The sequence below is a fragment of the Nelumbo lutea genome, chromosome 7, assembly GCF_056320005.1.
Source record: "Nelumbo lutea isolate HS-2025 chromosome 7, American lotus-T2T, whole genome shotgun sequence".
In the NCBI taxonomy this organism is placed as follows: domain Eukaryota; kingdom Viridiplantae; phylum Streptophyta; class Magnoliopsida; order Proteales; family Nelumbonaceae; genus Nelumbo; species Nelumbo lutea.
The window spans coordinates 29,061,477-29,075,605 of NC_142690.1; the positions used below are offsets into that span (position 1 = coordinate 29,061,477).

The 14,129-nt window shown below is 40.2% G+C and overlaps 1 protein-coding gene and 1 pseudogene across 2 annotated transcripts in view; one reads left to right on the plus strand and one right to left on the minus strand.

Moving 5' to 3' along the window:
* Window positions 1-14,129, plus strand: part of LOC148845909 (integrin-linked protein kinase 1-like) — a 73,392-nt gene that overhangs the window by 30,639 nt on the left and 28,624 nt on the right. For both annotated transcript variants that reach the window (XM_088956031.1, XM_088956032.1), the window contains exon 9: window positions 8,939-9,024. In XM_088956031.1, the coding sequence (XP_088812157.1) occupies window positions 8,939-9,024 (86 nt within the window). The remainder of the gene's footprint in view (window positions 1-8,938; window positions 9,025-14,129) is intronic.
* Window positions 9,854-11,707, minus strand: LOC148845910 (uncharacterized; annotated as a pseudogene).

The window sequence follows — 14,129 nt, forward strand, 5'->3', positions numbered from 1 at the left end:
CCGGACTGGAGGCCGTGGAAAAGGAAGGGGTAATGCTCAGAGAAAATGTACACATTGTGGCTTAGAGGGGCACACAGTTAATTTCTGCTATGATTTGCGTGGTCCACCTAACACTTGGGCTAACCATGTTACATCTAAGAGTAGTAGCACAATTACTGAAAGCCAGCAAATTGCACCAACCCCCTCCACACCCACTTGTGCTTCCGGGCAGGAAATGGTGAGTGTACCATGGGCAATATATGAGCAGTTCCTTCAAACATCTCAGCAGAACACAACAACACTTGCCCATTTAGGTATGACTTGTTTAGCTTCCAAAGCCTCACCCTGGATCATTGATTCTGGCACCTCAGATCATATGTCTAGGACTCCTGATGTATTTTCTTCCCTTTCTCGCACCTCCACATCTTAGACAGTTACACTTACTAATGGTTCTACATCTCCTATTTGTGGTGTTGGTGATGTTGATCTCTCCTCATTGTCTTTAGCATCTGTTTTATATGTTCCTAAGTTCCCTTTTAACCTTATGTCTGTTAATAGATTAACCAAGTCCCTTAATTGTTTTGTAACCTTCTATCCCTCTTCTTGTGTGTTTCAAGATCTCAAGATGGGGACGAAGATTGGTGGAGGGCATGAAGCCGGTGGTTTGTATTACCTTGATAGTGGTGACCCTCTAGTGGCTTTTCAGTCGTCTCTTACTCCTCTCTAATGGCACTACAGACTTGGTCATCCCTCTCTCAAGGCTTTGAAGTTGCTAATTCCTTCCATGAGTCATCTTTCATCATTAGATTGTGAGTCATGTCAGTTGGGAAAACATCATCGAGTCTCATTTAGTCCAAGAATTGATAGTCGTGTCTCAAGTCCTTTTGCTTGAGTTCATTCTGATGTATGGGGTCCAGTTAAAGTGGTGTCATACACTGGGTTTAAGTATTTTGTAATCTTTGTTGATGACTTTTCAAGAATGACATGGATCTATCTTATGAAAGACCGTAGTGAATTGTTCTCTATTTTTCAGAAATTTCATGCTGAAATACGCACTCAGTTTGGTGTTAATATGAAAATACTTCGCTCCGATAATGCCAAATAATACATCTCCTCATCATTTCAGCAATACCTAGAACATCATGGAATAATTCATCAAACTTCTTGTGCCTACACCCCACAACAAAACGGTGTAGCTGAACGGAAAAATAGACATCTTCTTGAAACTGCTCGGTCCTTGATGATCAATATGCATGTCCCAAAGTACTTTTGGAGTGATGCTGTTCTCATCCTGTTTTTTGATAAATCGGATGCCCATGTCAATCCTTGGAAGTCAACCCCCTTTCTCCGTGTTGTTCCCCACTTTGTCTCCCTTTCCTCTCACCCCAAGAGTCTTTGGTTGTGTTTGTTTTGTTCAGCACTTGGGGCCTGGAGTAGACAAGCTAGATGCTTGGGCTACGAAGTGTATTTTTCTTGGCTACTCAAGGACTCAGAAAGGGTACAAGTGTTATAACCCTAAGTTTCATAAATCGTTTGTGTGCCCGGATGTCACCTTCTTTGAATCAGTTCCCTTTTTCTCCAATGCCGGGGTCTCTTCTCCCTCTGTGGTTCCTCTTCCTGTTCCGGTTGTGGACCCCCTTCTCGTAACTCCCACTCCTTCTACAAATGCACATCATATGCTGGTTACTAAAATTGGTTCAGTTCGGGTGTTGATCTCATTGGCTACTATGTATGATTGGCCTCTCCTACAACTTGACTTAAAAAATGCCTTCCTACATGGTGATCTTGTTGAGGAGGTGTATATGGAGCAACCACCAGGGCTTGTTGCTCAGGGGGAGGCTGGTAAGGTGTGCAAGCTCAAAAAGGCAATCTATGGTCTGAAACAATCTCCTTGTGCATGGTTTGACAGGTCCAGTGAAGTGGTGAAGGCCTTTGGGATGAAACAATGTCAGGTTGATCATTCCGTGTTTAACTATAACTCAAAAGATGGAAAAATCTTGCTAGTCGTGTATGTGGATGATATTGTCATAACTGGAAGTGACAGCAATGGAATTGACAGGCTGAAAAAAATTCTTACAGGACCACTTCAATACGAAAGTTCTGGGGAAGCTAAAGTATTTCTTAGGAATAGAAGTTGCGAGGTCAAAACAGGCGATCAACCTATGTCAGAGGAAATATGTTCTTGATCTACTTGAAGAAACAGGGTTGTTAGGTGCTAAACCAGCAGAGACTCCTATGGAACTCAATGCCAAGTTAAGTGTGGATGCAGGTGAAGAGTTTGATGATCCTAGAAGATACAGAAGGTTGGTGAGAAAGTTGAACTACCTGACCATTACCCGACCAGATATATCATTTGCTGTGAGTGTGGTGAGTCAGTTTATGCAACATCCCCGGGTTCCTCACTGGGAAGCTGTTTTGAGAATTGTTAGGTACCTAAAGGGTGCTCCAGGTCGTGGTTTGTTATACCAAAAAGGAGGACCTCTTGAGATAGTAGGGTACACAGATGCTGATTGGGCTGGCTCTATATCAGACAGGAGGTCAACCACAGGGTATTGTACCTTCCTGGGTGGCAATCTTGTAACTTGGAAGAGCAAGAAGCAAACAGTGGTGGCAAGAAGTAGTGCGGAAGCAGAGTACAGGGCTATGGCCCATACCACATGTGAACTAGTATGGCTGAAGAACCTACTACATGGGATGGGTTTCTCAATTGACAAACCCATGAAATTATACTGTGATAACCAAGCTGCTGTTCACATCTCATCCAATCCTGTCTTCCATGAAAGAACTAAACATATTGAGGTGGATTGTCATTTTGTGAGAGAGAAAGTGATAAGTGGGGTAATAACTACATCTCGTGTGAGCTCAGGAAATCAGTGGGCAAGATATCTTCATAAAAGGATTCTCGGGGAAGAATAGATTACATTTGTAACAAGCTGGGAATATATGATATATACTCTCCAACTTGAGGGGGAGTGTTAGAATGCTCGAGTAAGGGGTATTTTGGTCATTTTGGTGTATCTTGTAGAAAGTGAAATGTCTATTGTTTCTGAGTTTAAGTTATGTGTCCCATCTTCTATGAGGGACAAAATTGTCTTTCTTGTAACTCAAGTTTTTCATGAATAAAAGTCAAGGGTCGGCTAGGAGACGTACTTTTGTACATCCTCTCTTCTAGTCTGGCCGTATACTTTTCTCCTCTCCTTTCTCTTTTCTTTCTTCTTTCTTCTTCTCTACTTTGACCTAGAAACAACTAGGGTTTATTCACAATTCTAAACTGCAACTACAATCTTATAGACTCTCCATGGAAACTGAGATGTCCTTTTCCAGACTCCAATTTGGTCTAGCAAACTAACCCAAAACTTGTAAATTCTAATTGCTTTACAACTAAGAAAAATTGATAGGTAATTGATAGTGACAGTCAAATAAGCACTCTAAACTTGTAAGCAACTTCAATAACACTTCACCAATCCTACTGAAACTAACTTATCATAAAGAAACTAGAAATTACCAAAAATTGTAAATTATGATTGTACTGTGTTGAGTTTTGGGCTGATATCACTTGTTTTTTATTTACATAGCATAGTTAGGGAGTTATTGGGCCCAAGGCCTATTGGTTTATGTTTAAGTTAAGAGTGTTTATTTAGATTTTACAAGTAGCCGACTTACTAAGGGTATACTTGTCTTTGTATTCAGCTTTTATTTGTGAGTATATAAGCTAATGAAAGGGGTGGCTAGACCTACTTTTGGCTTCTCCCTCCCATTCTCTTCAACTTCTCTCCTCTTTTCTTCTCTGCATAAATCTTCTCTTCTTTTTCCTTTTCTCTTTCTTACACAGTTTTTATATCAAAACAGATTTTCTAAACTTTTCTACTTGGTATTAGAGCTAGTTTAGTGATTGTTTGAGCTGTTCTATTATGCAGCCCTAGATCAATCGACTACATGATGAGGTAAAGAGCTGATCAAGGACTTCAAGTAAGCCTAGTTTTTGGATTTTTTGGTGGATTTGCAATCCCTTGTAGCTGGTCTAGGGTTTAGCACCAAAATCAAGAAGAACTGGAGAAAGGGGAAGAGTCTTGATTTAGTAGGACTCTTCAATTCTAACCTAGGAAGTGGCGCTCTGGTTTTTTAGGGGTTCTTGAGGTTTTCTGAAGAGGGCAGTTCAAGTCCCAACCTTTTTGGAGGCCTCTAGAGGGAGCGGTTATCTCTTCTCTTTCTTCTCCTGCTCCCACGAAAAAGGGAATCTTTGGAGAGAGGGGATTCTAGGGTACCGAGAAGGTGTTTGAGGTTTCTAAAGGAGATAAATTTCTTTCTTCTCATTTCAAATTGATTTCCTAATCTGTTCTGGGAGTTATGGAGGGTTGTGGAGTTGAAAACAAATTTGCAGGTGAAATGGAACCAAGGGGAGGAGGTGCTGATGATCTCTTCGGGGCTAGGACTGTCACTATAGTCATGTTGGATGGTACAAACTACTTAGAATGGTCACAATCTACAAAGATGGCCATTAGAGCTCGTGGGAAATTGGGGTATGTCATTGGTGAAGAAAAGAAAACTGAGACTAACTAGTCCCTATGGGTACAGGAGAACTACATGGTGATGACTTGGCTGTGCAATTCCATGTTACCTCTCATAATTAAGAACATTTTATGGGCTAACACAACTAAGGAGATTTGGGATAGAGTAGTAAAAACTTATTCACAGAATGAGAATGTTGCTAGAGTTTACTAGTTGAGAAACAAGGTGATTGCTACTAGGTAGGAAGGTACGTCTGTTGCCATTTATTTTTCAGCCCTCGAAACCTTATGGTAAGAGATAGATCATTTGGAGATTGTGGTTTGGGAAAGTAAAAAAGATGCAACAACTTATCAGAAATTGGTAGAGAAGAATAGGGTTTTTGAGTTTCTAGCAGGACTTAATCCTGAATATGACATTGCATGATAATATATTATTTCCCGTGACAGTGTAACTCTTTCTCAGGCATATGCCTTTGTGTATGGAAAGGGGAATAGGAGGAATGTGATTATGAGGAACCCAGGCGTTAAGCAGTTAGTTATGGTTAGCATAGGGAAGCCTAAGCCGAATGGGGATAAGGGTGGAAATGAACCAAGGAAGGTGGACAAGAAGGATCTGATCTATGACTAATGTAAGAAACCTAAACATACTAGAGATACCTATTGGAAGCTTTACCTACACCTTATACCAAGCCGGCTTAAAAACAAGAAGGGAAATGTAAATATGGCAGTAACTGGTGATTTATTAGGACCACCTACTATAGTTTCTCTAGAGTCTATTGCAACAGCTACAGTGAGGGCCGAATTGGAGAGATATGGGTATCCATTCTACTTCGTTGTCAGGTGGACAACAAGGTGCTGGTGGATCAGGAGATAGCCATCCTATTTCTTTTGCACATACAGGTAGTTCATATGCCACTGCAAATTATGCATCCACTATATGTAAAGGGGGACCTCCCTGGATTATAGACTTAGGAGCCTTAGAACATATGACCAACATTTCCACCAACTTCTCCTCTTACCACCTTTGCTCTAATAAAGATAGAGTTTCTATAGTCAGGATCACATGTTCCCATTGCTGGGAAAGGGTCTATTAAGTTAACTGACACCGTTACCCTACCTTTTGTCCTTCATATTCCCTAGACTGAGCACTAATCTTTTATCTGTTAGTAGCTTGACAAATAATTTGAATTGTTTAGTGATTTTTTCTCCTGGTCATTGTGTTTTGCAGGATCTAGAATCAAAGAGGATGATTGGGAGTGGTCATGAGGTGAATGGAATCTACCTTCTTGATGTGCTTTCCAGTCATTAGAGTCGTCATTTCAGCAAGAACATTGAGTCAGAGCCAATGGGTTAGATTATGCTTTGGCACAGTCGGTTAGGGCATTTGTCTTTTGCTTCTTTGCGTTTTTTGTTTCCAAAATTGTTTGTCTATCAGTTTGTCCAGCTTGGAGTGTGAGGGTTGCCAATTTCAAAAGCATTGTAGACATTACTTTAAAGCAAGCAATGAAAGATGTTCTTTTGTTTTTGATATCGTTCATATTTGATGGGTGGGGGGGGGGGGGGCGGTATACCACATTTCCTCTATGGGTTGTTATCGGTATTTTCTTTTGTTTGTGGATGATTATTCTCGATACTCTTGGATATATTTGATGAGATCTCGTGATGAGGTACCACGTTTGGTTCAACAATTCCATCAGATGATGCTAACACAGTTTGGGGTACGAAAGGAAGTGTTTAGATCGGATAATTTTAGGGAATACTTTGAAAAAAAACTAGTATCATACCTATTGGAGCATGGAATAATCCATCAGAGGAGTTGTGCATACACTCCACAAAGAATGGTGTAGTAGGAAGGAAGAACAAACATATTGTGGAAGTAGCAAGAAGCATGATGTTGAGCTCTAGAGTTCTAGTTCGTTTTTGGGGTGATGCAGTTCTTACAGTAGTTTTTTTGATTAATCGGGTGCCTTCTCGTGTTTTTGGATATAGCATTCCATTCAACCTTCTTTTTCCCGAGGGAGAGGTTCCATATTCCTCTAAGGGTTTTTGGATGTGTATGCTTTGTTCATGTTCTTGGTCCTCACCTCTTAAAGCTAAACCCTAAGGTGAAGAAATGTGTCTTCCTTGGGTATGTAGGAAATTGGAAGGGGTATTGTTGTTATGATCCAGCCTCTGGGAGTTGGTATGTTACTATGGGTGTCACATTTTTTGAGTTCACACCTTTTTTCTCGGGGGGTTCTTCTTAGGGGGAGTGTTTTGGGGAAGGAAGTGAGCCATCTATAGTTCTATAACACTTCCTGTTCCATCTCCTTTGTCCAATCCAATGTCTGACCCACCTACTCCACCCACTTTGTCACCTCGATTATGTCCTGCCTCTCAATGTTTTACAAGACAACGCTTACAACAACACAGAGAGGTTGATTCCACAACATAAGAGCCCACGTCACTCCCTATCAGCTCACCAGAGATTTCAGGTTCAATTGACACAAATCCAAGCGTGCCTCTTGTTTCCTCTAATGGTGTAGTTCCTGTTGATACTACTACCCCTACTCCTAACACCATTGCAGATAACCTAGGTCTCCTTATTGCACATCGAAAAGGAAAGTGTATTGCTCATTCATCTCACACTATCTTTCCTAGAGTGGATTATCTCCTTCTTACCAGGCCTTCCTTTCCTCCCTCAACTCCATGTTTATACCCTAGAGTGTTAGTGAGGCTCTCTCCAAACCTGAGTGGAAGAGCTATGCGGGAGGAAATGAAAGCACTAATTAAAAAAATTAGACATGGGAGAATGTGGATTTACCTAATGGCAAGGAGACGATTGGATGTAGATGGGTTTATACAGTGAAGTATAAGGCTGATGGAAGGATAGAAAGGTACAAGGCAAGGCTGGTTGCAAAAGGGTACATACTCTTGGAGACTTTTGCACCAGTGGCAAAAATAAACTTTGCCTGGATTCTTCTATCACTTACAGCTACATACTCTTGGCTACTCTTCCAACTTGATGTAAAGAATGCTTTTCTTAATGGGGACTTGCAAGAGGAGGTGTACATGGATCTTCCAACTGGTTTTTACAATGATCTGGATAAATGAAAGGTATGTAGATTGAAGAAGTCTCTATATGGTTTGAAACAATCACCCAAAGCTTGATTTGGCAGGTTTAGAAGTGCATTGGTTGTATTTAGCTATACTCAAACTCAATCTGATCATACTCTTTTTGTAAAAAGGAGGGGGTCATTGGTGTCAGTTTTGATAGTATATGTAAATAACATTGTAGTCATAGTAAATGATCTGAGAGAGACTGATACCTTGAAGAAGAACCTGCACAAAATGTTTGAGATTAGGGATCTTGGGGAGCTGAAGTACTTTCTGGGCATTGAGGTGGCAAGGTCCAAGCATGGAGATCTTCATCTTACAAAGGAAGTGTGTTTTGGACCTATTACAGGAGACAGGAAAACTTGGGGCAATGGCAGCTAATACACCTATTGATCGGAACCACAAGATAAATGCTTTAGAAGGTGAGCTAGTGTAGGATGTTGGAAGGTATCAGAGATTAGTGGGACGGTTTTTATACTTATGTATGACACGACTTGACATCTCTTACAAAAAACTTACAAACCCTAGTCATAATACACCTGCAACTTCAATAAAAGAATTGCATCTTAAGTGGACCCAACTTTTGGTTTTCACCAATTCTTCTCTCATAAAATTCCTTGTAGAGAAGATTATGGCCAAAAGACTTTTTAGGCAATTCCTTACTTCTCTTTAGATCTGTTACCCTTTTTTGTCAATAATGGCAGGTTTCATTAAGAATTAAAACAGAATACAGTGAGTGCAAATAAAGAGGAGAGGTAAACTCTCTTGACTCTCCTCAAAAAGCTTAAAACAAAATTACAATTGACCCCCAAAAAGTATGTTTCTTCCCACCCCTTGTTTTGCTAGAAAATCAGCCAAGGCATTAGCATTTCTTTTAACCCACATAAGTTTCACATCCATATCTTGTGTCAGCCATTTGAATTTCTTCACTGTTCTAGTTCCAAGGTCCAGCTTCTTTAGATCTGTTGCCTTTCAAAATTGATTTAACGAAGTATATGTTGTTGTATCACTTGGATTTCATGATTCATGGCTGAGGATGTTGCAGCGAAGTTTTTTCAGTAACATGTTCTGAGAGTCTCTAAACTTGTTTTTTTGGTGCATTTGATTACATGAAAGTTGAAACAAAGCTCATGTAGGACTTGTATGCATGATAAGTAGCAGGCTTGACAGGAACGCTAAGAATCAATCTGAGGCCCTAAAATCCATTTTATTTTATATGGTGATAATTGTTCTTAGTATTGATGACCTTTTCATATGATAAAAATTACAAGTTTTCTTTTAAATATATGAAATTAATTACATGAGCTTGATCTGTTTATTGAAAGTTGACAACTCTTTTTCTTTTATCATGCTAGGTTTATATTTGGCGCCTGAAGTTTATAAAGATGAAATATTTGACAGAAGTGTTGATGTATTTTCGTTTGGTCTCATTCTTTATGAGGTACTTTTATGAATAATAGAATCATCATTACCATTTTCAATTCTATTACCTAAGTGAAAATTTAATAGATGAATGAGAGTTTTTACATTTGATTGGGACTATGGAACTAATCAACCTTGGACATGCCATTTAGACTTCCACTGTTTGATCCTTCTATTTTTTTTTTAAATACCAAAATATTGTCTTCATTCAACTAAAGATTTGTAAGATACTTCCAATCAAGAGAGATTTTGTTACTTCTTGTTACAACTACTGCTGGGGCTACAACTTGGGTGGCTCATCCCGATATTGACTGGCCCAACCCAAACTTTTGCATTGGTTGGGCTTAATTTTTTGGGTTTTGGGTTAGGCTGGGTCATAAAACTTGGGCCTAACATAAACTCTGGTTGGACTTGGGTTGAAGCCTTGGGTTGTCATAGCCCAACCTAATCTTGTTATGGGCCCGCGAATAGGATCTCATCACGGGTCGGTCCACAGGGAAAACCTCCTGTTTTCCCTTGTTCCTCCCTTTTCTTGAGGAACCTATTTTGGCGCCTTAATGGTGATTTGTTCAAGAGATCACCAACTCTCATCACTCTTTTCTTGACTAAAATTTTTGATGATTTTATTCCATATTCTCAGCTCCTTAAATAGGAGATTACAAGAGATAAGAGTCCTACTTCTAGGAAGACTCCCTACTAATCTATACTACTGAATATATAAGATAAGAATACTGAATAGATAAGACTCCCTACTAATCCTACTATTGAAAACAGATAAGATAAGAATGCTGAATAGATAAGATAGAACTGTATCTACCTGGAATTAGATAACATGAGAATTGAGAACACCCAATTACTGCTGCTGCTGGCGGCGGCTATACTTCTTCCCAATAAACGCGTCCACATTATTACTCCCCTCCTGGACTAAGAGCTTGTCCTCAAGCTCGAAATCATGATATGTCTTGAAACTCAGTCAAAAGAATCCAGGATAGGTGGAATGATTTTGCCTCCCCTTGATTGAGTTCCAATGAAGAGGGTTCATCCTTAGACAGTTACAGTGAGATACCAAGATTTGACCATGCGTAGCTGCATTCTTTGTTGCGGGCAACTGCAGCTTTAAGGTACTTCTGAGATGTCTTGAACCGTAGAGTACAAAGATTGTGAAGGCCAAGCTGGTGCCACTGAACCGCATCATCTGGATCCTCTTCTATTGCCTGCTTTAGTGTGTACAGAGCTCGCTTTTCCACTTCCGTCAAATCATTATGTCCAGTTTCAAACGTTGCTGCAATTTCATGCTGAGCCTTGTGAACCATGGCAAGTCCTGCCCATGCTATCCGAAGCTCAATTGTTGTAGAGTCCCCTTCTCTGAGTATTGAAGCCATTTCATTCGCAGCCATGAAAGTTGTTCAGTGGGATCTTGAGACCTTTCTGCATCCTTGATATGATGAAGCGCAACAGCATATCGAGTTGACATGCAATTAGGCTCTAGTTTCACTGCCTTCTCCAGGCACTTTCCAACACTTTTATGATCACCAGCCAAATAGTATGCATTAGCAAGATTCACCCAAATATGTACAGCCCTAGGATCTGATCTGACTACAGCTAACAAACACTCTTTTGCAACATTTGCAGCCGCAACATGAGGCATACAAGCTCCTTCACCAGCACTTGCCCCCACACCTACAACAACTAAACCATATTTACACAAAAGAAGAGATGCGTAATTGATTAGGGCCGCATGATGGTTTTGATCTTTTAGAATCAAATCTTGAAAACATTTCATTGACAGCTCCAAGCTACCACTTTGAAGATAAGCAATCCCAAGATTTGCAAGGGAGTCAAAGTGGTCAGGAGCAATAGACAGATGCTTGTCTAATATCTGACCGCATTGACTCCTTCAACTTAGAAATAATTTCTCCAAGTTCTTCATGCGTGAGTTCTTTATCGGCACAATGATCAATTGTACTTCCTAGCAGGAGGCACTGTGCATGATAAATTTGAACCAAAGAAAGTAACTCAGGCCTGTCAATCTCTTCCTCACTCCGAAGTAATATTTCTATTGCCTTTTCATATCCTGGCACTGCCTTCTGTGGCTGACCCAACCTCTGGTACATTAGGCCAAGTATAAAATGTGCATGGGCATCTTTGGGCATCTTCCATGCAACATGAACCAAACCAATTTTAAGGCTGCTGACTTTTTCCTCATGGGATGTTGGAGCCCCTTGACAGTGTTGATCGGCATCCATATCAGGCCCACATTCAAGAGAACATTTGCCCTTGTTAATTCTTGAATGACACTTCCCCAGTTTATTTAACCATTTAGCTTCCCCTTCTGTGGCATCAACCACAACGTCTTTACATACTGAGGTACTTTTTTCCCCACAATTTTCTTCCTTAATGCTCCTGGTGGAATCAGGAGGAGAGAATGAGGCACTGTCATTGTCGTTGCTTTCGGGAGGGTCGACATTGAGATCAGTGATGACGACCTTGGAGTAGTTGCTCTTATTCTTCTTTGAACTCTTGTGGATGGAATCCTCGATGACACCGGATTCCTGCTTAATCGGGACATTCTGGGTGTTGCTAACCTGCGCTAGGGCAACGATCTGCTGCTCGCCGGGCGATTCTGCTATGTCTGGTTGGCGGCTGGTTGTGGTTGCAGCCCCTTCCGGGTTCCTTTCCTTGCTGGAAAAGTACCACTCCATCAAGCGCCTTAATTCTCGGACGTTGTCCTTGATCTCGCGCACCTCCGTGTTGTTTTCCACGATCTTGAGCTCCAATTCATGAACCCTAGTCGTCAACTGCTCAGGTCACCCATGACGCCTTGCTCTGATACCAAATTGTTATGGGCCCCGCAAATAGGATCTCGTCACGGGTTGGTCCACAGGGAAAAACCTCCTGTTTTCCCTTGTTCCTCCCTTTTCTTGAGGAACCTATTTTGGCGCCTTAATGGTGATTTGTTCAAGAGATCACCAACTCTCCTCACTCTTTTCTTGATTGAAATTTTCGATGATTTTATTCCATATTCTCATCTCCTTAAATAGGAGATTACAAGAGATAAGAGTCCTACTTCTAGGAAGACTCCCTACTAATCTATACTATTGAATAGATAAGATAAGAACACTGAATAGATAAGACTCCCTACTAATCCTACTACTGAAAACAAATAAGATAAGAATGCTGAATAGATAAGACTCCCTACTAATCCTACTATTGAAAACAGATAAGATAAGAATGCTGAATAGATAAGATAGAACTGTATCTAGCTGAAATTAGATAAGATGAGAACTGAGAACACCCAATTACTGCTGCTGCCGGCGGCGGCTATACTTCTTCCCAGTAAATGCTTAAATCCCAACCTATATATGTACATATGTGTATATTATGTATTTATGACATGCATATATGTATGTATATTACCTATTTATACTATCATATGCACCCTAAATTAAATTTAATAATTTACAATATGTACTAGTTATGACCCACACAATGCACAACTTTGTCAAATGGAGGAGTCCTATGATGTTACAAAGCTTTTCAAGAGGTTCCCCTAATTTATAATTTATGACCTTATTTAAATTTAAAATTAATTAGGCTTAGACTCTAGATACAAATAATTGCTTTCAGAAGTAGAAACTTTAAGAAAAGAGAAGAATGGAAAAGAAGAGGGGGAAAAAAATTTTGAGTCAAAAAGAATAAGTGGGCGGCAGCCCTTCTTAACGACAGGGAGACCATAAAGAGGGAAAGAAGACAGATCTGCCCCTGGTACTAAAAATATAACTTAAACTTACATAAACAATACTCCCCCTTCAAGTTGGGTCATAGATGTCAATCATTCTCAACTTGTTACAAAGATCACTGTGTTGGGGGCCAGATACACCCTTGGAAAGAATATCAGCCAACTGATTTAAAGAAGTAGCATAAGGAATAGAAATATCAGCCAACTCTAAGTTCTCCCTGATAAAATGTTTGTCCACTTAAATATGTTTCGTCTTATCATGTAAAACTGGGCTGTGAGCAATGCTAATAATTGCCTTATTATCATAGAAAAGGTCCTGGAGTAAGTTCTCCACCCACAGTAACTCAGTAACTCCATGTGCTATAGCTTCGTACTCAGCTCCAACAGTTGACCAGGCAACTACTAACTGCTTCTTACTCCTTCAAGTCATGAGGCTACCTCCAACAAAAGTACAATAACTAGAGATAGATCTTCTATCACTTATGGAGCCTACCCAATTTGCATCTGTACAAGCTTCAAGCTTCAAGTGGCCATGGTTAGCAAATAAAATTTTACCCGGTTAAATAAAACAAAAAAGAACATGGGTAAGTGCACTTGCCCAGGAAAGTAGGTTCCTGAAAAATAAACAGGGCCCAAATGTAGTGATGAGTAAACTTTGCTGTAGATGTTGGTCTAGGGGCATGGACTAAAACTGCTAGGGAAGGGGGAGAAATTCAATCTAGAATAGTATGCAATCCTTTGAGACCGGTGGTGTAAAACAAGCTCACACTGAGGAGATATGGATGTGAGGGGGAGGAGAGAGTTGGAGGTTGAAGCAAAAATATTTGTTTTTGAGGAAGCATCAATCAGTGGAACACCAGCGTTGAAGATACGGGAAGAGAAAAGAGCTTTTATTCTGTTAATAGGAGAAGCTATTGGTTGGCTGAAAGGTTTTGTTGATGGAACGGTGTACTCTGTTAAAAGACAAGGTTGGAAAAGCTCTTTTGATATATGGGGGGTGGCCTATGAAGTGGAGATGAGAAGAAACGTGAAAGGATGGTTTATTGCTATTACAGAGTTCATTGGGGATTTCAGAAAATTTTTGATTTGTGTTCCAGAGGCTAGGGAGAGAAGAGGTTGGAAGGTTTTTGTTGATGGCTTACAGGATATGATGACGAGACAAGAGGAAAAGTTGCAGAACATAAAAAAGGTTTATTGCGATGTTATGAAAGATACACCTGAATCACACCATTCTAGAAAGGATTCAAAGGGAGAAGACAGTGAATTTGTGCTCAAAACTGATTTTAGCTAGCTCAAATGGCAGACAAAAACTGTTCTTAAGCATGGAAACAGAAGATTGGAGACAGAGGCTGGTTCTTTTTGCAGCTACAGAGGTTACAGATTGG